Source organism: Carex rostrata, chromosome 33 (assembly GCF_964058835.1).
Source record: "Carex rostrata chromosome 33, lpCarRost1.2, whole genome shotgun sequence".
Lineage (NCBI taxonomy): Eukaryota > Viridiplantae > Streptophyta > Magnoliopsida > Poales > Cyperaceae > Carex > Carex rostrata.
In genome coordinates, this window is record NC_135950.1 from 3,428,651 (window position 1) to 3,453,168 (window position 24,518).

The 24,518-nt window shown below is 31.8% G+C and overlaps 2 protein-coding genes across 2 annotated transcripts; both read left to right on the forward strand.

Annotated features, from left to right (window-relative positions):
- Window positions 1-11,723: 11,723 nt before the first annotated feature.
- Window positions 11,724-17,004, forward strand: LOC144548601 (GDSL esterase/lipase At1g28600-like). Its single transcript, XM_078297312.1, has 5 exons — window positions 11,724-11,991; window positions 12,229-12,444; window positions 15,693-15,844; window positions 15,925-16,201; window positions 16,474-17,004. The coding sequence occupies exons 1-5, from the start codon at window positions 11,739-11,741 to the stop codon at window positions 16,746-16,748; spliced, it is 1,173 nt and encodes a 390-aa protein (XP_078153438.1). The 5' UTR covers window positions 11,724-11,738; the 3' UTR covers window positions 16,749-17,004.
- Window positions 17,005-19,630: 2,626 nt separating this feature from the next.
- On the forward strand, window positions 19,631-22,766 carry LOC144548604 (GDSL esterase/lipase At1g28600-like). The gene is made up of 5 exons (XM_078297316.1): window positions 19,631-19,889; window positions 20,097-20,312; window positions 21,488-21,639; window positions 21,762-22,038; window positions 22,481-22,766. The coding sequence occupies exons 1-5, from the start codon at window positions 19,643-19,645 to the stop codon at window positions 22,750-22,752; spliced, it is 1,164 nt and encodes a 387-aa protein (XP_078153442.1). The 5' UTR covers window positions 19,631-19,642; the 3' UTR covers window positions 22,753-22,766.
- Window positions 22,767-24,518: the final 1,752 nt, after the last annotated feature.

A 24,518-nucleotide genomic window follows, 5' to 3' on the forward strand; every position in this document is an offset into this window, starting at 1 on the left:
CATATACATATACATATACATATACACACGTATACATATACATATACATATACATATACATATACATATACAGTAAAAACAGTAAAAATTTCTGAACCACCGGATCGGCGATTTTCAAAGTAGCTTAATAAATAGTAAAAAAATTTCAAAATATGTAAAATTTGGTCTCCAAGCACATTTTAATATGGAGATCATGTTGAGCGATTCGAATCGACATTTTGAACTTTAAAATTGTAAAATATGAGTGTGAGATAAAATAGTTGTTTTACTTCACAACTCACCATAGCTCATCTCTCTCTCTTTCTATATATATATAAATTCTCATTTAAAATCCATATATATAAGTACGCATATGCGATATGCATTGGCTTTCCGCATACCACATATAAATCAAATATTAAAACACTGCATAAAAATCCTTTCAATAAAATTTAGAGGGTTAAATATGGTATTATGATTTTTTTAAGGATATGAATAAAAACTTCGGTACGAATTCATATCTTGTATTATTATTATTGAAGCCTACTGTTATTGTTTAGTAATGGAGAATTTTTTATTCATAGAAATTATTAAAATAAGATGTATGAAAATAAAAATAGTACACTGATTCCAATATATTTAAAAATACCCGGACCAATTGTCCCAATCCAAACCTTTAAATTTAACTCAATAGTTCCGATTCAACATTTTCCTTTTGCAAACTCCTTTAAATACAAATAATTTAATATTGTAGAAAATCAACAAGTTAATGCATCGGACTCAACAGGAATTCACATTCTCTCCAATACTACACAAGAAAATATTTTACAATTAATTTATCTGAACCATAAAAACCAAATGTACTGCCCTCCAAGGAAATCTTTTTAACTTGGCACAAATCTCAAAGCCCAATAATACTGACCTCCTACGCTAGTCCAAATCTCAAAATAATGAGATTTAATCTCAAACCGGAAAATGAGATCCATCCTCTACAGTATTGAAGAGGAGTTGAATCCACTTAATAGTGAGTTAGGCTAATATGACATTGGTGTTATTTCAAATTAAATAACACCAGATCGTAAACCGTTAGATCTGCTTTAATATTCGTACAAAATAAAGTGCTTGAACAGTAAAAGCAGATTGTACGAATATTAAAGCAGATCTAACAGTTTACGATGTGGTGTTATTTAGTTTGAAATAACACCAATGTCATATTAGTCTAACTCCTTAATAGTTCCCATGCATAAAACAAATGTTTTCAAAACCAGTGCATGGGACACTCTTCTTTCTCTTTTAAGCTTCTTCTCCATTTTCTTTAAACCTGACAAAAAAAAAATCTTTATTCATACCATGTTATTCATTGGAGCTTTGTAAATAAATTTTGCTGTTTCCAATAAAGAAACAAAATTTAAAATATTAAATTGAAATTTCTTTTTTTATTATTTCATATGCTATTTTTTAAGATAAAATATGGTAGGGGTGTAAACGGGTAATTAATTAAGATAAAAATCATTCAATCTGGGTTTTATGCTAGGCATTCCGATTTTGAATTTTCGATGGGTTAAAAAGTTTTTTTTTTTAAATACAAGTAACATTAAATAATAATTTAAAAAGGTGAAAATAAAATATGACATATTCTAACTAAAAATAAATTATAGAAAATTATAACTAAAGATATAAAATTGATAATGTCCATATTTTTTTTTGAGAGAAATGTCCATATATATTATTTCTCTAATGAATATACTTTTATAGTTATCATAAATAAATGCATGTTCTTGACAAAAATATTGTACAACTATTAAGTCGTGTTTAACTCGACCTTCTGATACAAAACCTGCTTCCAAAATTTTATTAGTTGGGTTAATCAGAATCTAATACATACTTAACCAATTAAATGAATTAAGGGATGAATCCAGTACTAGTAACTGGAGAAAATAATCATCTTGAGTTGCGGAGAATTTGGAAATAGACGGTTCATGAATAGGGACCATTCAGTTGGACCTATAAACGGGTTGATTTTTTTTGGGACATAAAATTTTCAAAATTATGTATTTTTCTTCTAAATTTGAAAACCTCACAAATTTTCAAATTTCAATTTTTTTTTAGTTGGATTGTTTTTATTTTGAAATTTAGTTGAGTATTTTTGATATTCAGATCTAAGATATGCTATAAAAAACAGATTATTTTGAGTATTTAGTTTAGTGTTTTATCAAAAAAATAGTTTAATATTTTCATTTTTAGCTGAAATTTTTAAACATACCCTAAAAAAAAACACAAAGACCATTGTTTCCATAAAATTTGATATTTACCTCAAATGGCAAGGAAAAAAAAATTGATTTTACTTTTGTAGTGATGGCAAAGGTTTTTTTTTAAAATAGATGGAGTATTTTAAAATTTGAATATACTAGAATGACCACAATAATTTATTTATTTACTAAAAGTGACTTTTTAAACGGTATCAATAATTCAGATACAAAGCATTTTTATTTGTTTCTAGTAACCAAAGGTTTAAATAGCGTTTATCGCGTCATAGCGGAATGGTTAAAAAAATAGCGCCATTCTCATATAGCGCCGCTATAGCGCGCTATTTAGAACCTTGCTAGTAACACATCAAGAAATAGCTAGCTTAATTTTTTTACAGCCGGGAAAATTCTTACCTGAAAAATGTTCCAGAGTCCTTCTAGTACATCTAAATTATAAGATATTTTATCTATTTTATTTGATGTTCTTTCTAATATATTCAAATTATTAATTGTTATTTCTATTTTTGAAAATTATTAAACAAATATATTAAAACTCAATGAAATCAGATGGATTTTTTTTAGTTTTTGTGGGGCCGCAATGACAAATGGGACCATCATTTGTTGTTGCGGCCAAGGTAAATATTGAATTTTACAGATTTAGTGATCTTTTGGTTTATTTTTTTAATAGGGGTATATTTAAAAATTTCAGCATTTTGAGAAATTTTGAAAACAAAAATAAAAATGGACCGCCAGGTGTCTTGGTAGTTTGGATATTTTTAAAATTTTCATAAAACCATAGATATTTTTGAACTTTTTTTATTGTGTAGTGGATATTAATAAGAAAATCAGATTTATTTGTCTTTTCTATTAGAATTAATTTATAAAATATCGATTTTACTTTTTACCAAACAAATATAAAGATTTTTTACCAAAACAAATAAAAAGATATAGATTGTTTAAGAGCAATGTTCATGATAAATTAGGAGAATGAATATGTTTCTTACACATACTATATAATTTTATTTTTTTAATAAAAGATAAAATGAAAACTTTATAAATATAAAATAAATGTTAATAGAAAATAAAATAAGTTTGATAAATTTATGAGTTTTTATATTTTAGAGGAGTAAATATTATTAATAGTTTTACAAATACATACAATTCCCTCTTTTAAAAATATACAGTAAGGTGTCGAACTTTTAATACTTTTAAATAAACGCTTGCCACACCAAAATTCTAATTAAAAATACCTCAACCTAAGTCCAACCTAAAAGGACCTTTCTTAGATAATGGATTGAACAGTTCCTCCACCCCCCCCCCCCCCCCCCCCCCCCCCCCCCCCCCCTCGTCCCCCTCCCCACCCAACCCAAATGACTAAGGCCATCTCACTGAAAACGACAAATTAGCCCATTTTAAGTACTTCAAAAAAATGAAAAAAAATAAAACAAAGGATGTTGACGACTATAAAGTATAAATACATAAATATTCTGTGGTGTAGAGATAAAGTTGACACATACAAGAGTCAGACAAGAAAAATAGTCACATTATATCACGATTACGTGATTTAACTCGTGTGTATTACGACTAGTGTTGTAAAAAACATCCGTTTAGACTGATTAATCGGCTGATTAATCGTTGGCGGTGATCAAACCGTCATGAATTTTTCTGACTAATCAACTAATGATTATTTCCGATTAATCGTTTGGCAGTACCATGTCTGTTCGACGACCGCATACCGTTATTTACAACACAGATTGCAACTATTCACGTAACGTAACTACTTTTTATTATCTTAATCACGTCATGTCACATCATGTGACACGTTATACGTGGCATGATCAATACGTGACTAATATTTTCAACATTATTCTTAATTAAAATTTATTTAATTTGTAATAATTTCATATTTTTTATATATTTTGTTATTTGTTTTTAAACTAACTTAAATATAAAAATAATAATTAAAAATACGTCTTTTATCATTTTAATCACACAATATAAAATTAAATTTTAATGACGTAAACATGACATACATAATCAAATCACATGACTTAATCACATCACATCGAATTTTATTCTTCCCTTGACAGGACAGTATATATGTTTCAAATTAATTATATATGATTGTATCGTCATCTATTTCGTCCCTTCCACTCAAATTTTTTATGTGGCACTTACACAAAAATTCCGCAACTTTAGGTAAAATGGTGACTTAATTAGCATGTGTGTCAAAATGTCTAACAACAACAAATAATATTGCATATCATTTTAAACGACTAAAAATAATAAATAATACTACGTAATTTATTCAATTAGAATGACAAATAATAGGGAATTTTTTTAAATAAAAACATTAGAAGTATCATTGTGACATGAGTGATACGTAGATCTAGTATGGCATGCGTTTTATAGATCGATCTGCATGTCACACTTCTGAGCAACGAGCATAGCTAGGGGTGTTCATCAATTCAGTCTGGTTAAAACCAGAATAAAATAAATAAATTGAAATTTTATTTAGTTTTGAAAAATACAATCGAAATGGTTGAAGAAAACTTATTAATCAAATTTAAACCAAATCAAATCAGTCGAACTAAATTTAATTTGTTCGGTTGAATTGAAATAAGAAGATTAATCATTAAAACAAATCATTTTTGTTAAAATTTTTTAAGATGTATTTAAAATTTTTATTTGATTCGATCTAACCGGTTTTAGACCGAACCAATCAATATACATTATGTCGTAATTTTTTTTTAAAGTTTGGTTTGGACAAGTGACAGGTTTAAAAATTTCGGTCATTTCATTTTAACAGGTTTTAAAGCTTCCAAACCAAATCGAACTGAACAATTAAACTGGTTTTAAAAAGAACCAAACCAGTTCATTTAATCATAAAAATCAAACCAATTAATTCAAACTCTCTCGATTCAATTTAAAATCGATTAAACCAGAACCGATGAACACTCCTAGACAAACAAACTTAGTCTTTTTTTTTCTTTGCTAAGTTTTGACATTTTGAGAAAAAATGTTTGTTACTTTTTGAATTTTGTTATTTTGAAATATGCTACAAATCAAAAGTTCGGCCCTTCCCGGCCTATTCCGGGATTAGTAGCAATATGTGTTTACTGTAAAGAAACCTAAGCAACATATATTGCCTTTGAAAAGGTGCACATCTATTAAGTAGGCATGCATCTCGATAAGGGCACCACAAACACTAAGTTGTGGAAAAGTTTAAGGAGGTTAAATCCCTTACTTTCGGCTTAAATAAAGCCTTTTCCACTTACATAAAACCACATTTTCAAAACTCATATGGACCGGACCGGACCAACCTGTGTGAGCCTGGACCATGATTCTTGGTACGGGTTTGGACCAATCCATCTAAATTAGATTCGTTGAACCCGGACCGTGTCAACCTATGGACTGAAGGACCAGTGGACCGTAGAGACCTGTGGATCGGCCAGGTTTTGATCGGACCAGACCGAACCAGCCCGTTTGCAAATCACTAGCCCCTTTACTATTCCATGATTAGCAATGTGTGTTTACTATAAAGAAACCTAAGCAATATATATATAGGAGTGTTCATCAAATCGGTTTGGTTAAAATCAAAATAAAATAGATAAATTAAAATTTTATTCGGTTTAACAAAATATAACCGAATCAAATAAGAAGATTAATCATAAAAGTAAACTTATTAAACAAACTAAATTTGATTTGTTCGGTTGAATAAAAATAAGAAGATTAATCATAAAAACAAATTTTTTAATAATTTTTTTTTCAGATGAATATAAAAAATATATATTTGGTTCGGTCTAATCAGATTTAAATCGAACCAAGCAATATAGATATCATATTTTTTTAAGTGTTTGGTTTTGACATGGGACATGCTTAAAAATTTCGATTACTTCGGTTTAACCGGTTTTAAAGTTTTTAACCCAAACCGAACCAAACAATTAAAACGGTTTTAAAAAAGAACCGAACCAATCCATTTAATCAGAAAAACTAAATCAATTAATCCTAACTCTCTCGATTCAATTTAAAACCGATTAAACCAAAACCGATGGACACCCCTCGACAAACAAACTTAGTCTTTTTTTTCTTTCTTTTTGCTAAGTTTTGACATTTTGAGAAAAAAAAATTGTTACTTTTTGAATTTTATTATTTTGAAATGCTACTAATCAGAAGTTCGGCTCCTCCACTATTTCGGGATTAGTAACAATGTGTGTTTAACTATAAAGAAACCTAAGCAACATATGTTGCTTTTGAAAAGGTGCACATCTATTAAGTAGGCATGCATCTTGATAAGGACACCGTAAACACTAAGTTGTGGAAAAGTTTAGGGAGGTTAAATTTCTTACTTTCGGCTTAAATAAAGCCATTTCCACTTACATAAAACCACACTTTCAAACTCATATGGACCAGATCGGACTGGATTGGACGATGGATCGAATCAACCCGTGTGGATCTGTACCATGGTTTTTGGCACGAGTTTGAACCAGCCCCTCTAAATTAGATCCGTCGGACTCGGACAGTACCAACATGTGGACCGAAGGACCCGTGAACCATAAAGACCCATAGATCGGCCGGATTTGAACCGGACCGAACCAGACCAGCTCGTTTGCAAATCACTAGCTCCTCCACTATTCCGTAATTGGTAGCAATGTGTGTTTACTGTTTACGATAAAGAAACTTAAGCAACATAAATTGCTTTTGAAAAGGTGCACATCTACTAAGTAGGCATGCATCTTGATAATAAGAGCACCATACACACTAAGCTGTGGAAAAGTTTAGGGAGGTTAAATCCCTTACTTTCGGCTTAAAAAAAAAGCCATTTCCACTTGCATAAAATCAAAACCACACTTTAAGTCTCCCACTCGTCAAATCAGGTTGAATTTGTTTTTTTTTTGTTTTTATTTAATTTATTTAACTTGTCTCCATCTCTCATCTCTGTACCCATTTTAGATTACTTCTCCCACTGTATTTCAGGGACCAGTACTTTTTATTCCTTTGTACTGTGGACATGCATGCATAAATGATGGAACTCTGACATTTTATCATTTTATGGTCAAGTGCATGGGCTCCTTGGTTTTCGATCTTCTGTTACAGAACTCTGGAGCCCATCCATATTATATATATATTATTAATACGAAGCCATAGCAACAAGAATTAATACAAGATTCACCAATAATTTGGATTTGAATTATTGGTGAAGCAATTTCTGTATTATTCGGTTTCTCAAAAAATTTCAGAATTATTCGCGAATTTTTCTTGAAATTTTCCGTTATTTTTTTTTGTGCTCTTTTGTGAGAATTTTTGTTCTCTCGATGTATAACTTAAAACTATTTCAGAATTATATCTAAACTATTCTCGGATCACGAAATTATAATTAAGTTGTCACTTTGAGACGAACATGAATCTTTGTATATTTATTTATATTCTGAGCATTTGCAAGGGGAACATCATCATTAATTAGACACTTCATGTGATGATCAGTTTTGAAAATCTTTGAGCGGCAACCATTTTCATCCATTTCAAGTAGAGACGAAGCCATGCAAAATTTTGAACTATGAAAGATAAACATTAAATAAAAAATTTCTGCAAAAAATGTGTGTAAATTTTGTAGTACCATGACATTAATTTTATTTTAAATTATATACAAAAATCATACGTATATACAAAAATATTTAAAAAAATGAAGATCAATTGATCCCATTCTTTTAAATCTTCCTTTAATTTTAACATTTTTTTTAGAGAAAAGGTAATGTCCCCCGGGCTACAGTCCCCCAAAAATCTCCGTGTATAAAAACCTTCCCTTTTTAGCTTAGTTCTGATGCGTTTTTAACTGCCATAACTGTCATAATTTCAACTGCTATAATTTCAAGTACAATATGTATGTTTACAGAATTATATGTATATGCTTATAGGATAATATGTGTATGTTTACAAGATATTATGTGTATGGTCACAGAAGGTGGTCCCCAACAGCTGCCACGCGTTTTCAACAGCTGTCACGCGTTTTTAACATTAATTTTTATGTTTACAAGATTTGTTGAATTACTTTACAGGATTTAGTATTGATGTTTACATAATTAGTTGAAAATATCCGGAGATTTTTGGAGGACTGAAGTTGGAGGACTGTTAGTTGCTTCCTTTTTTTTATGTTTACAATGATAGGACACGTGTTTTTGTGTTGAATTTTAAATTAAACCAATATGCACTTAGCTATTTGATTCCGGACAATGAATTAATCAATTCCATGCAATTGATCTTCACAGTTCTCTCCTTTCTTTAATTTTTTTTTTCTTTATGGAAGAGATACAAAAACTTATGTAATACATATGTTGTAAAAATTTATACAAAAAGTAAAGCACCACTAAACTACATTACATTGTTTGCAATAGTCTATTTGAACTATATATAATTACGGAAAATTACACATAGAATCTACAATTAAAATCTCAAACAAATCCAATTTTTTATAATATTAATTAATATATCACATTTAATCGGTCATAAAACTATTTATACCAGGGATTGGTCTGTTATCACAAGATCATTAGATTTATTTTTGAAGTTCAACTAATCGATTTGAATCATTCAACATGTTATATCCTTTTTCGTATTTCTTCAAGGTCTATTGTAGATGGGAGGTAGAGTTGGAATTCCTCCCATCTCGTACCAGTACCTCAGTTCCGTATTGAGAACTGTCTTTGCTTCCTTGTTTGTTTTGTGAAAGTTCGTGTTTAAGATTCAACATGTGAGCAAAATTACTACTTTGGATGAATTTAGAAGCATGCATAGGCGTGCGATTTTTGGCTCCATGGTGTTCATGAGCCATGATATGATCAAATGATCTGATGTTTGACATTCTGTTACCAAATGATCTGATGTTTGACATTCTGTTATTTTTTCCCTTTTCTTACTCAGTTGGGTCTTATCATTTGGTTTTGATGATTTTGTTTTTTTTGCGAGTTATATCGATAAATCGTAATTTGCCTCTGCCACTGAGGCCTATTAGAATGGATCTTGACTAGGGAATATAATCTTTGTTGCAACTGACAATGATTGTGGTAATTTTGGAGTTATCGGTTGATAGAGACATGATCTTTGGTATTTTGTTGGATTTTCAGACTTTACTGGTTTTGCTGATATATATTTGGTTGATTTTTCTGATTTTGCTGGTAATAGATGCCTTCTTGTAAAAAAATAGTACCGACTGGCTTTGTTACTGGTACGGGTGCTTTTACGGTGTGAGAATGGTTCTTAAATCAGGGTTTTTTATGGTGTTTGTTTGTTTTGTGATTTACATAATTAACTCCTGCTCTGATACCCTGGTAATTTTAAAAATCTTAGAAGAAAATATAATAAATAACATTTTGTTGCTTATTGTTCTGATTTACAAATGAGGGTAATTGTTTTTATAGCAAAATATATAATCCAACGGTTGTCTATTTTTCCTGTTTCAACGGTTGCCTACTGTACATACTAAAAATGGTAAAATATAGAGTAGCTTTTTCTAAGAATTAGCTTCCCTTTTTCGATATTTTTTTCCTATAGAAAATAATAAAAAATAAGAAAGAAAAATAGAAAGAGTGTTTGTAATTTTTCATAACTAAAAAAATCAGCATGAGAGAAACCGGAAAAAATTATTGTTAGGATCGGTAGGTCAGACACCAATTTTTTTAATTTTTTAATTTCTCTATTAAAATATAAAAAGTCTTTAAAAAATAGATAAAATATATTAGAATTTGGATATACTAGAAATACTCTATCTATTTTATTAAAAACATTTTATATTTTAATAGAGAAAATAAAAAATAAAAAACAGAACTGAGTTAGGATCAGTGTCTCCGCTACCGATTCTAATATTGGATTTTTTTTTTTAATCGGTGGCTTCCTTACATATCTTTCAACTCATAAAAAATCACATGTATTTTTTCTATATCTCTCTCTTTTTTTTCATATTTTATATAGACAAAAAATTCTGCCCCTTTTCCTAAAATAACCGATGATGAAAATATTCCCTTAACGGGTCTGAGGTTATTATTTCTTTGCTTTTTTTAATTAATCTTTCAAAAAAATAAATAAAATTAACTCATTGGCAATCAAAAAGGAGAAAGGTAATAGTCGGTTATATCCCTTCTCCGGTTTCAAAGCCACATGTCTCTCTTCCTTTTCCCCTTAGCATGGAGAAAAGTAACGAAAATCGTGCAAGCATGCTGCCCTACATAAAAAAAAAAAGTTATCTCCTCAATTACTGTGTCATGAGCATCACCATCTGAATTTTTTTTATAAACCATAATTAGAAAAAAAAATTATGAAATCAACATGATGAGATGGACTACGGTAAGTTGCGAAGTAAAACGACTATTTTACTTCACGCTCATATTTTGCGATTTTAAAGTTCAAAACGTTGATCCGAACCGTTGATCTTGTTCTCCATATTGAAATGTGCTTGGAGACCAAATTTTTCATTTTTTGGAATTTTTTAACTATTTATTAAGCAATTTTGAAAGTCTCTAATCTGATGGTCCAGAAAATTTTACTGTTTTTTACTGTTTACAGCAAAACAGCAATTTTAAAAAATGCTTAATAAATAGTAAAAAAATTCCAATAAATATAAAATTTGGTCTCCAAGCACATTTCAATATGGATTAAACATCTAACGGTTCGGATCGGTCGTTTGGACTTTCAAAATAAAAATACGTCGTGAAGTAGAAACGCATTTTACTTCGCAACTCACCGTAGCCCATCTCCCAACATGATTACTTGTTTTTTTACAAAAAATCATAAGAATCATAATGTCATTTCAGTTCCAGCCGTTTTCACATATTTCGAGGAAAAAATATGTTAAAAAATTGTAAAAATACATGGGGCCAAATTGTCATTTCGGTTCCAAAAACAAATTTTAAGACCGAAATGTCATTTCGGTTCTTATGGTTTTTGTAAAAAAAAAAGTAATCACGTTGGTTTCATAAAAATATTTTTTCTAATTAAGGTTTATAAAAAAATTCTCACCATCTTGTTCTCATTTTTTTTTTCACAAATCTAATTGTTAAGAATTAACCTATGATTTTAATTAATAGAGTTTATTTAGAATTAATTTGTTTTAATTGGAATTTATTATTCACTCTTTTATATATAATTGTAAAAATGGATAGATGGGATACATTATGGGGTGTATATATGTTCTTGGCTGCTTTAAAAAGAAAGGAATATTGAGACTTTTCTTGAATGAAGCAAAGACGACCCAACATTGGTAGTTATATATTTTTTAATAATTATACAAAAAACAATTTCATTTCATGCTATTATTTTTTAAACTATTATATTTTGTATTTTTTGAACATTTATTCCAATAAGTTTCCACAATCACATATTAATTATACCATTAAAACAAAGCACTATGTAATGGACGTTCCTTTGTTTACAACGAAAGAATCGTTGGGTTCTTTTTGCTTATAACTTTATAAGCATCATACAATAAGTATATGAAGCACATGACTTGATACAATATCTCTCATGGCTCCAAGGCATCTTCTTTTCTCTCTTCACATTCCTACACTCACAATCCTTATTCTACTTCTATTCAAAACTGGAAATTGTTGCTTCACCCGCATTTTCTGCTTCGGTGACTCGATCAGCGACACTGGAAACTACCTCAAATCTATCGGGAACGGTTACCACCCCATCCGTAACCTGCCATATGGGGAGACCTATTTCGGCCGCCCCACTGGCCGGTTTTGTGATGGACGGTTAATTCTAGACTTCATTGGTTAGTGCACTTTGCTCATATATTTCCTCCTCCTCTAAACACTGAGTTGTTTCTTAAGGAAATCCTTAATGTGATGTGTATACATAACGATAGGATAATGCAAATAATTCGCAAGAAAATTTTACGAAATTTAGTTAAATCAATAAATTTTTGTAGAATGTTACCCCCAATTTTAAAATTTTAGTAGCTGTGTTTTAACAAAGAGATTGACTGGCTTAATTATATTTCATTGATTAGCGGAAGCATATGGGTTACCATTTATCCCGGCATATCTCTCGGGAAAGAGCACAGAGGACCTCCTTCACGGTGCAAATTTTGCGGTTGGTGGCGCCACGGCACTGAACAATTCCTTCTTTGAATCCAAGGGAATCGAGGCATCTTGGACGGATTACTCGCTTGGTACTCAGCTTGAGTGGTTCAAGAAATTACTACCTTCAATCTTGCAAGAATCAGGTATTATCTTAATGAAACCTCTTGTTTATATAGTGTTTATTTGTGGTTCATGGGTGCACAACTTGTATTTTGCCTAATACCAGTATAATTAAAATTGATTAAATTAAAGCACTAAGTAGTTTTTGGTGTGGTTTTTTTTTTTTTTTTTTTTTCTCTGGTTCTTCTATCTTAACTTTTCTTAGAGTTCATTTTTCTTTTTTAAATTATTATTTTTGGTGTGTGTGATAGAGAGATATCAGAGGAGAGAGACTGCTCAGGTTTTGTTTGGTGTGTTCAGGGTCTACTTTGGTTTGATGGGTGTAGTGACCATCCGATTTCATCAAGATTCGTACAGTCTGTATTAAAATCCGTGCATGTCACACCCCCGGACAACCCGCCGCGCATTTATGCGCTAGGCGTTAAGCACATCACATACATCATCAATAAAAACATTCAACAAGCCACTTTATTTAAAAATAAATGGAGTTCACAAACAAACAAGAAAAAGGACAATATGTCAGACATGGCTAGTCAAACAGTCACTGTCATGTCCACACAATATATTGTTCATACAAATATAAAATAAACAGAGAGTGGCTATCTTAACAACTTCCGCTAATTTCCTCACCCGCGGCCTTCCTCCATGCTTTCTTCTTCGTTTCCTGGAACCCACATAACAGGTGGTACGGTGAGAGATCGAACTAACTCTCAGTGCGGGATTTAGTTCCAGCCCGGTGCTTTTACAAATCAATGCATTTAATTCCCCAAATAACATAAAAAGAAGGTTTTTGAATTTTTCCCCATGTCCCTATCACTTCGGATATGCAAATCACTTTAAAATAACCAGTTTTTATTCCCGCCCCTTTTTAACTCATTTCAAAAGGTTTTAAAATTCCACACTCTGGGAATCCATGCCCGTACATGAAAACCCGGCGAATCGCCACGCAAGGACGACCCGATTGTCACACTCTAGATGGGCCATTTCGGGGACCCATCCGGCGAACCGCCGCGAATTTGGCGACCCGTTCTGTTCTGTTCTGTTCTGTTCTGTCCTGTTCACACACTGGGCTGCCACACATGGACAGCCCGCTTTTCAAAAACACATGCAGAGCCGCCTCACACGGACGGCCCCAATTTAAAACGATTCATTCAAGTTCCCCATTCTCAAATTCACACTTCAATTCCTATCAATTCAATTTCATGCATCAAGAGTTCCTATCATGCAATTCTACACAAATTCAAACGATTGTTCGACATTCACAACATGCAGTTTATCCACCAGATTAAGAAAAAGGACTACTTACCTCAATCCATGCATTTTTTGTATTATTTGTAAAAAGACCAGGAACCCGCACTTGTATTTTCAGTGCCTTCGTTTGAGCGGTTGTCAGGATCTCGCGTATTCTCAGCGTCTCCTAAATTCACGCGGTTTGCTCCTAAGTTTTAAACGCTTAATTAACTTCTTATTTCTTTTTAAATCCAAAGAATTTACACATAATTAAAACCCTCAATTCAGTTTCCCCCACAATTCAATTTGGTATTATTAAATTGGTATTAACCTTGACCCTCGTACTAATTTGATTGACTTTAAAGAGGGAAGGGGTTCGGTTCGGATATTGGGTTATTGGGTTTAGGTTTTGGTTTCCTTACCCCGTATATTAAATCGGCGGTTCCACTAGGGTTAATGGGTTTCGGGTCTAGGGTTAATGGGTTCGGGTCTAGGGTTAATGGGTTCGGGTCTAGGGTTTGGGTTCGGGTCTAGGGCTGTGGTTCGGCCAGCAGGGGTCCGGCTAGGGTAGTGGCCGGCGGCAGCGGCAAGGGGAAGAAGAGAGAGAGGGAGGGGTTCGGCCAGGGGGCTGTCGGCCTAGGGGGCTGGCGGCCTTGGGGTTGCTCGGGTCAGCGGCCAAGGGTGGGGCTCGGGTCAGCGGGTCAGCAGCCAAGGGAGAGAAGGGGGGCGGCGGCACAAGGGAGAACAAGAGAGAGGGAGGGCCGGCGGCATCCAAAAAGAGATGGGGGGGGCGGCCAAGAAGAGAGAAAGAGAAAGAGAAAGACTTACAGGAATAATTGAAAAGGAAACAATTGGGAATGAGAAGAGAGGAGAGACTTTGGTTTGTTATATTATTGGATGTGGGCTAAACTTAGGATTGCATATTTCTAATTTGGGCTTACTAATTGGGCTAAGAAATGCATAATTAAAATTTATATGCAGAATTTAGATATAACTTTCATGTAAATTAATAAAACGTTTTGCTATTTATTTTCTGAACTATATATATTATTCTTATTTTTATTTTGATTCAAATTGGATTCTAAATTTAAAATATACCCGAATTCAGAAGCGTTACAGTGCATGTCTGTATCAATTTCCGTGTGCACATATTTTAATGCTAATCGTATGATGTTAGAGCTAATTGAACCTAAAAGTAGGTCCTCATCATACCTACTATCTATTGTTTGGTAGCTTATTATCATGTTTCTTTCTTTGTTGTTTTCAGTTTTCTTTAATAAAACCTTAACAGTCAGTGTCAATTTTTTTTCTGAAAAGGTCACACTAAGAAGAGGAAGAGAATCAATAGACCACTGTATATATAATGCCTATAAATAATAGTGGTCAAAATTCAGATATATAATGTTGCAATTTTAAATGGATGTGACAGTTTATATTAAACCATTAAAAAAAAAGAGAGATTTCTTTCTTTTAATGCATTGACTGAAACACGGCATGATCCATGATTTTTTTTAATACAATATATAAAAAAATTTTGGTCGAATATTTCAATATGAAATTTGTAAATTTGATCCTATGATGTTTCAGTCGAAATGCTACCGAAAGCATATTAGTTAACCTCACTCTCTCTCTCTCTGCATATATATATTAAAGAGTAATTATGAAACTTTCTTCCTACTTCTTTGTAATAATGACAGCTATTATTGTGTCATTACAGAAAAACAAAAAAAAAAATCAAAACGCTATAGCTCTGTTATTGTGCTGCTATAGCATAACGTTATAACTTTTAATAATGGGAGAATAATGGCAGATAGCGTTTTGTTGAAAACAACAGATAGCGTCAAAACTTTTAATAATAGCAGATAGCATCGAAAACAACATATAGCGTTGAAAATTCAAATAGGAGACTATTTTGTGGATATTAACTTTTAAATTTTAAATTATTGGATGGCTTCACCTCCAACCTTTACTAAAAGAAATGTATATAATAGCCAAAATATATATATTATTCACAAATTTATTAATAAATTGAACTGTGCAGGATGCAGCAAATCTGTCATGAGCAGTGCTCTGTTTGTGGTAGGTGAGATAGGAGGAAACGATTACAACCATCCATTGTTTCAAGGGAGAACACTAGATGAAGTCCAAACCTTTGTTCCTGATGTAATCAGAACCATCAGTTTAACCATTCATGTGCGCATTCTTGCCCTTCTTCTTCATGCTAAATTAATATTTTATGAATGAGATCTTAAATAGATGCAATAATTATACAGGAATTGATCGGTCGAGGAGCCAAAACTTTATTGGTTCCGACTAATTTCCCAATAGGATGTGTCCCGATGTATCTTACGCTATTTCGAAGCCAGAAAAAGGAAGACTATGATCCAAAAACAGGATGCCTCAAGCGCTTCAATGAGTTTGCAGAATACCACAATGCAATGCTTTCGAAGGAGCTTTCAAAGCTTCGGCTTCTCTATCCTAATGTGAATATTATCTATGCAGATTATTATGAAGCTTCTATGAACATCTTTCGTAATCCAAATAAGTTAGGTGAGATTTCGCAATCAAAATCAGCATGTTACCAGAATCTTATTTGTCTGATATCAATAATGATTAGTGTATGTTACTGTGGTCCTTCAAAATTGATATTGAATTTTTAGAATTCAATTCACAAAATTGCAAAATAGAACTAAAAGAATGATTCTTTTGTAAAAGAGTGTTCTTCTATTTAACTATGCAAAATAATTTATTCCATTATTAGATGACTATGCAAAAATGTAGCATCCTTCTCTTTTTTTTTTAAGCCACTTTTTTGTGTGCAGGTTTCAGTCACCCATTAATGGCATGTTGTGGGGCCAAAGGCCCTTACAATTACTCATCATTTGCATCTTGCGGAAACCAAGGTTCTTCGGCTTGTTCGGATCCATCGAAGTTCGCATCATGGGATGGGCTCCACTTTACAGAGGCCGCTTACAAAACGATTGCACATGGAGTGCTACGAGGATCATACTCTTTCCCTTCCATAAGTAACACTTGCTCTGATATCATGCATGATTCAGCGAGCCTTCTTCTCCCTCCAACACAATGTAGTGGATGAGATAGACAATATATAGGCAGCCATTAATTCTTAATTAATTGTCATTTTGACACAATTAAATGACAACTATAAGAAATCTCAACTTTTTTTTTTTCCTTTGTTTTATTATTAGCAGGGACTAGGGGGGAATGTTTTAGATTTATAGAACTGCAACACAATTTGCATAAAGCACTGGTCCATGGAAGCATGTATTGAAAAAAAAAAGAAAAGAAAAATAGAAGCTAATTGGGCCAATTTTATTAATGTTACCTTTGGATGATCTTGAGCCCAAAAAAGGTTTTAATTAAAATTGAAACTGTTGTACCGGAGTAAGGCCCAAGTTCAGGAATCAGATCTCCTGCCCCCAGAGTCATTGCGGGGTGGATCCGGTTACTGTTAAAGGGTTTAGGGTTTAAGGTTTAGGGTTAAATGGAGGTCCACTCTGCAGTGACTCTGGGGGCAGGAATTTCCTGCCTCCAGGGGGACAGACGATTCGGTTCCCCAAGTTCAGGTCTAAGAAAGATACATCCAATTTGTGTGACCATTCGAATATACAGCAAACATTTTGAAGTTAGGTAGGCTATTATTAACATGTTGTATGTAGGGGTAAAAACGGAGCGAATAATGCTCATACTAAATCCACATCCATTTTTTAATGAGCGGATACGAATACGGATAGTAAATGGATATCAAAATTCAAAATCAAATCTTCCTTAAACGGATACGGATACATAGCGGATAATTCACGGATATGAGTTCGAATACTGATACAAAATAAATAATTGTCGGATAATTAAATTTTACAAGTTTCAAGATACATATACCAATTAAGAAAATAAAAAAAAAAACAAATCAGAAAATAAGAAAAGATAATGAGTGAGTCTATGGTAATATGCATATCACGGGTTGTTACCGTGCTACGGCTTTATATTTAAGTTTTTAAATCCTAACTGTCGATCCGAACCGTTCATCTTGTTCTCCATATTAATATGTGTTTGGAGACCAAATTTTACATTTTTTGAAATTTTTTTACTATTTTTTTAGATATTTAGAAAATCACTTGATCTGAAAATTCTGGACCATCCAAAAACAGTGATTTTCAATAAATCTAAAATAATAGTAAAAAAATTTCAAAAAATATAAAATTTGGTCTTCAAACACATATTAATATGGAGAACAAGATGAACGGTTCGGATCGACCGTTAGGATTTGAAAACTCGAATATAGAGCCGTAGCACGGTGCCAAATCGTGATTTGCATATTACCATAGACTCACTCAAAGATAATTATTCAACCCTCTTTATGTACATTAACGAGTACTCGAAGCAGTTTTCACTAAAAAAATATTTTTTACAAAGAGAGTAAAAAAAATGGATGACCCACACGTGAACACTAGCGATCCACTATGAAGCAATTCTTAGTTTCTCGTTATACGTGATTTTCTTATTACACGGGAAATGAAATTCTACAGTACTATCCAATCATTCTAGACCACGTGGAAAGAATTTAAAAGATGATTCAGATGAAATTATTTCTCCGTAAGAATCTGGTGCAGTTAGCATAAAGCTATTTACTGACGCAATCACGTGAGAGGTGGAAGAGCAGTGTTTAAAGAAAAGACATAAATAGAAGACCGGTCCGACCTCACATTTAGTCCCACAACTACAGATGAAACTTAGATTGGAATGGTTATATAAAACTGCGTTCCTAGATAACCATTATAACAGCGGGTTGGATAGTGCGGATATCTAAGATCCGTATCCGGTAAAATCTAAATCCGTTTAATCATCTTGTTCAGATTCGGAACGGACTATCCGGCTCTGTAAAATTTAGTGACACCTAGCTTCATATACGACGTCTACAGATAAGGTTGTACATTTTAAGGTTGTACATTTTAAGGTTGTACATTTTATGATTTTTTTACTATTTATTAAGTATTTAACAAAATCGTTTTATGATTTTTTTACTATTTATTAAGTATTTAACAAAATCGTTTTATGATTTTTTTACTATTTATTAAGTATTTAACAAAATCGCTATATTTAGACCGTTGAATTTTTGTACCCATCTTAATAAATAGTAAAAAAATTAAAAAAAATGTAAAATTTGATTTGCAAGTACATTTTAACATATCCAACAAGTTGAACAGTTTGGATCGACTATTTGGACTTTGTAAACATAGAGTGTAATCCGGTGTCACCAAAAAATGGTGTAATCCAATCCTTCCTCATATATAAAATTTTAAAATTAATTTAGTATAGAGTCAAGTGATAAAAAAAATAAAATTTTTAAAAATTATTTTAATACAATTATTCAGGGTTCTAAATAGCTTGCTATAGCTGTATTATAGTTTTTTTAGACCTCAAAAGCTAGAACGTTATATTTGAAAAAGAAATGTGAGGGTCAAGCCCTCATATTCCATTAAACCAGACACTAAAGGTGTCAATTTACATAGTTTATTTACAATAAAAGAAAAGAAAACTTAATAAATTCCAGTGACTAACTGCTTTTCTTTTATAATGATTTTAAATAGCTAGCTTTGGTTACACCATAGCAGCGCTATAGCTTTTTCGGAGTTTAAAAGTTATAGCACTATAATTGCTATTAATAAACTTGCATTTATTTTTCATCATAAGTATCTACAGTGACGTATTAATCCATCTCCGGTTCATATATAAGCAATATATTGAACAATTCTAAATTCAACTAATCCCTCCAATAATGAGCTACTAGGATAAAATAAAAATGCAGATACGTTAGGTGATGTTGCCTTCAATCATGATAAAAAAAACACAAACACCAAACTTTGTTCTTGTTTATCCAACCAACGTTGGTTGCTTTTTGCTAAAGCATCCTAATTAAGATAAATATATCCGACCAACTCTTAAGAAACAAATATTCAAGCAATATCTCTCATGGCTCCTCTGCTTTTCTCTCTTCACATCCCCATCCTCACAATAATCCTTCTACTTCTATCAAAAACTGGAAATTGTTGCTTCACCCGCATTTTCTGCTTCGGCGATTCGATCAGCGACACTGGAAACTACCTCAAATCTATCGGGAGCGGTTACCACCCCATCCGTAACCTTCCATATGGGGAGACTTATTTCGGCCGCCCCACTGGCCGGTTCTGTGATGGACGGTTAATTCTGGACTTCATTGGTTAGTGCACTTTGCTCATAAGTTTCTTCCTTCTATTCTGAGTTGTTTCTTATGAATTTAGGTATAAAATTACTCAACAAACAAGTACCTCAAACATGTAAAATGAATTTAGTTGCTACCCAAGGAAATGAATTAAGGAAAACTTACAGTAGCTCTGTTTTAACAAAGAACAGAGAGATTGACTGGCTTATATATTTCATTGATTAGCGGAAGAATATGGGTTGCCATTTGTTCCGCCATATCTCTCACGAATGAGCACAAACGAGCTCCTGCATGGTGCGAATTTTGCGGTTGGTGGTGCCATGGCACTGAACAATTCCTTCTTTGAATCCAAGGGATTCGAGATGTCCCGGACGGATTACTCGCTTGGCACTCAGCTTCAGTGGTTCAAGAAATTACTACCTTCAATCTTGGAAGAACCAGGTATTATGTGAATGAAACCTTCTTTTTTATCTTTATTTGTGAATCATGCGACCATGAAACGGACTTACATCTCTAATTTTTAAATTCAAATAGTTGATATGAACTGTTCAACATAATCTCTATATGAAAATTTACCTGCAAACCAAATATTACATTATTTTATAATTTTTTATTATTTTTTTAAATAGGTAGAAAATCATTTAATTTGTAAATTATGGATCATTCAAAAGCAATGTTTTTCTACCTATCTAAAAAAATAGTAAAAAGTGTTTTAAAAAATAAATTTTTTGGTTTGTAAGTAAATTTTCATATGAAGATTATGTTAATTTACGGTTCGGATCAACTATTTGAACTTTGAAAATATGGATATGAATTCATACCATGGGTTGATCTGGTCACTCCTACAATTAATGTATCTAATTGAAAGAGTTAATTTGAAACTTTCTCCCTGCTTCTTTATAATAATGACAGCTATTACTTCTTTCTCATCAACTATTTATAATGAATAAACAGAAAGCAACCTGCTTTTGTTTCATAAGGGTTGAATTTTGTAGGCCATTCAGGAGCGAACTCAGTGTATACTAAGGGGGGACAGTCGTCTCTCATGGATTTTAAATTTTAATGGTTATCTATCGGTCCTGACTAACTTTGTCCTTTTTTGGAATTTCTTTTGTCCTTCTGGAATTCTTATTTGTATTTCAGGTTAAATTTAGAGTTAAAATTAAAAAATATATATTTTTCTAAATTATGATTAATAATTAAAATTATAAATTAGAACATCATAAATTATAAGTTAGAGAATTGAAAATTATAAGTTAAAATATTATTTTTTATATAGTATCTGATTAGTTAATGAGTTTAAATCCGATTAACTATTTAAATCCGATTCGCTATATTTTTGCCCCCCTTACAAAATTTATGAATCTGCCCCTATTAAGATAGGGGCCCACTATCTTAATTAATAAATGAATTACAAGTTCTGTCACCCATTGAATGGAATTTATAAACTAACTCACACTTTAATTGCCAAATAAAATGGAAAGTGAAAGATGTACCAAAAGACCAGGAAAGAATAAAGAAAGGAAGAAAATGACAAGAAGTCAGACAGGTGTTGATCACCAATAAATGAACAGAATAGCAAAAATTATTCACAAATTAATAAATTGATTGTGCAGGACGCAACATGTCTATCATGAGCAGTGCTCTGTTTGTGGTAGGTGAGATAGGAGGAAACGACTACAATTATCCATTGTTTAATGGAGCAACCTTAGATGAAGTCAGAACCATTGTCCCCAATGTAATCAGAACCATCAGTTCAACCATCCATGTAAGCTTTCTTTCCTTTCCTTTTCTCTTAGAATAGTTTCAAATAATTCAACATGCAAAGGTATATGCCAATACTAAACAAATGTATGACACTGAGATCTTAATTAATATACAATTATACAGGAATTAATCAGTCGTGGAGCAAAAACATTATTGGTTCCAAATAATTTCCCGATAGGATGCATCCCGAGGTATCTTACGCAGTTCCAAAGCCGGAAAAAAGAAGATTATGACCCGAAAACAGGATGCATCAAGCGCTTAAATGAATTTGCCGAGTACCACAATGCAATGCTTTCAGACGAGGTTGCAAAGCTTCGGCTTCTCTATCCTGATGTGAATATTATCTATGCAGATTACTATGAAGCTTCCATGAATATTTTTCGCAATCCAAAGAAGTTAGGTGAGATTTCACAATCAAAATATATCAGCAAGACATTCCATTCAACAGGCCACCAAAAATTAGTATATATTATCTATGCATATTATTGTATGTCACTATGGTTTTCAAAACTTTGGTATTAACTTTTTCGAATTCAAGTATTTAAAAAAAAGAAAAGATTTTTGGAATTCAAATAACATATTTGCAAAATAGAACTAAAGATGCATGGTTCTTTCGTGAAGAACTTATTACCTATATATATTCCACAAAAGAAAATAATTATATACTCATTACTTGATATTGATTCTTTTTGCTGAGCTATAAACATTCTCATATTTTTACATAAGAATCACTTTTCAAGCAGATAAGAAATATTTTAAAAGAATGTTCTTCTATTCATCTTGTGCACTAATTACATTCACTGAATAAGTAGCTATATAATTTATTCAAATTTTTTGTGTAGGTTTCAGTTACCCTTTAATGGCATGTTGCGGGGCCGAAGGCCCTTACAATTACTCATCGATTGCATCATGCGGTAACCAAGGTTCCATGGTTTGTTCTGACCCATCAAAGTACGCATCATGGGATGGGCTCCACATGACAGAGGCCGCTTACAAGGCGATCGCACATGGAGTGCTACGAGGGTCGTACTCTTCCCCTTCCATAAGTAACACTTGCTCTGATATCATGCATGATTCAGGGAGCCGCCTCCTAGATTCATCCAACACAATGTAGCAGATGAGATAGACGATGTATATATATAGGCAAATTGATTGTTATTTTGATCCAAATGACAACTATATATATGAAATCTGCACTTCTTTCTCCTTTGTTTTATCTTTAGTAGGGAGGAATGTTTTAGATTATAATAGAATTGCAAGACAAGTTCCATAAAGCACCAGTAAATAAATTTTTTGTACTGTCCATGGAAAAAAAAATTGTGATTGGGACAATTTATGTAGATATTGCCTTTGCTTGAGCCCAATATAATTTAATTTAATTAAGATGGGAACTGTTGTACCGGAGCAAGGGTGTATGAAAGATACTTCCAATTGGTGAAATTATTATTGATGACATTTTTCTATTTATATTTAGTACTATATACTTCAACAAAAAATGATAACATTATGATTATGAATAAAAACTTTCGGCAATTAAACCCTACTTCTATAGAATATGCCATTGTACCCAAAAAAAAGCTAATTGTACACGGTTTTGCAATTATGTTCAAGCACATGCAACATGTATGAATGTGTTAGTAAATTATACATGGTTGTGCAGAACATTCATACACGCCTTTTTTTATATTAAAATTGCGTATGAAAATAGCTTTGAAACACGGTTTTAATATAAAATTGTGTATGATTCTAATTTATTTTTTTAAATACTTTTACAAAAAAAACACTATATTTATTAATATAAATAACAATTTTTACAGTTACTTTACACAATAAAGCTAGTATGAACTCATTAACTTTGTGTATGAATGATCAAGCTTATTGATTCAACCCAAATGGCATTTACAAAATGAATTAAGATATATCATGGATAATATTGTAGTGGCACATGAGGTAAGTCATATATACTATCAAATCAAAGAATATTAAAGGTGTTTTATATATTCAAATTGGATTTAAATTTATTTTCTTTATTAAATTTATTTTAGAAAGTAGCAAAACATGTATAATTAAGTATTAATAGTCAGTTAGGTAACTATTTTAATTGCCGAATAGGACTTGGACAGGGACCCGTTATCCCTCTTTTTGATCTTATTGGAGATGCACAACAGGCAATGTTGGTACAAGGACTAGGTAATTAAAAAAAAAAAAATGATAATGTGCTCAATCTACATTTTATAGATAACACATGCAAGCAGATAAGAGGATGATTGAAACTTAAAAATAGATCCTCTTATGATTTGAAAATTTATCAGATTTTAAAATGAGAGATACTTGCTAGATAGTTAGATGTAAGCTTGTAGAGCTACCTATCCTTTATTTAAGAGTTCTATTACACTATATATATATATATAAATACAGGCTAAGGATCGGAATAGTTTTATTGAAAAGATAAATAATTTATGATATTTTTAATAATAATTTGGACTTTGTATTGGTTCAACTTCAATATGAATATTATAATTCTTTAATTAATTTGATATTGCTTATTACTTTATAAAACTTTAAATAATGCTGGTACTTAATAGAAATATAGAATATAATTTTTGAAAAAAAAAAAAACGCTATGTATCAATATATATATCCCTATTTATTCCAATAGCTTCTAATTAATTGATGGGATTATGGATCTGGCCGGGTCTTCTCTGAGATGGGGATTAAACTCCAATTGAAAACACAATTAGTAGGAACTTATTTATTTATTTACTGGAATGGAAAATATTAGTTCAGCAGTTTTGTGATTTCAAACTAACTGATTAGTGTGATCAGATAGTGTGGAGATGAGCCTCAAATTCACAATTTTCTGTTAAATTCTTTTATGAT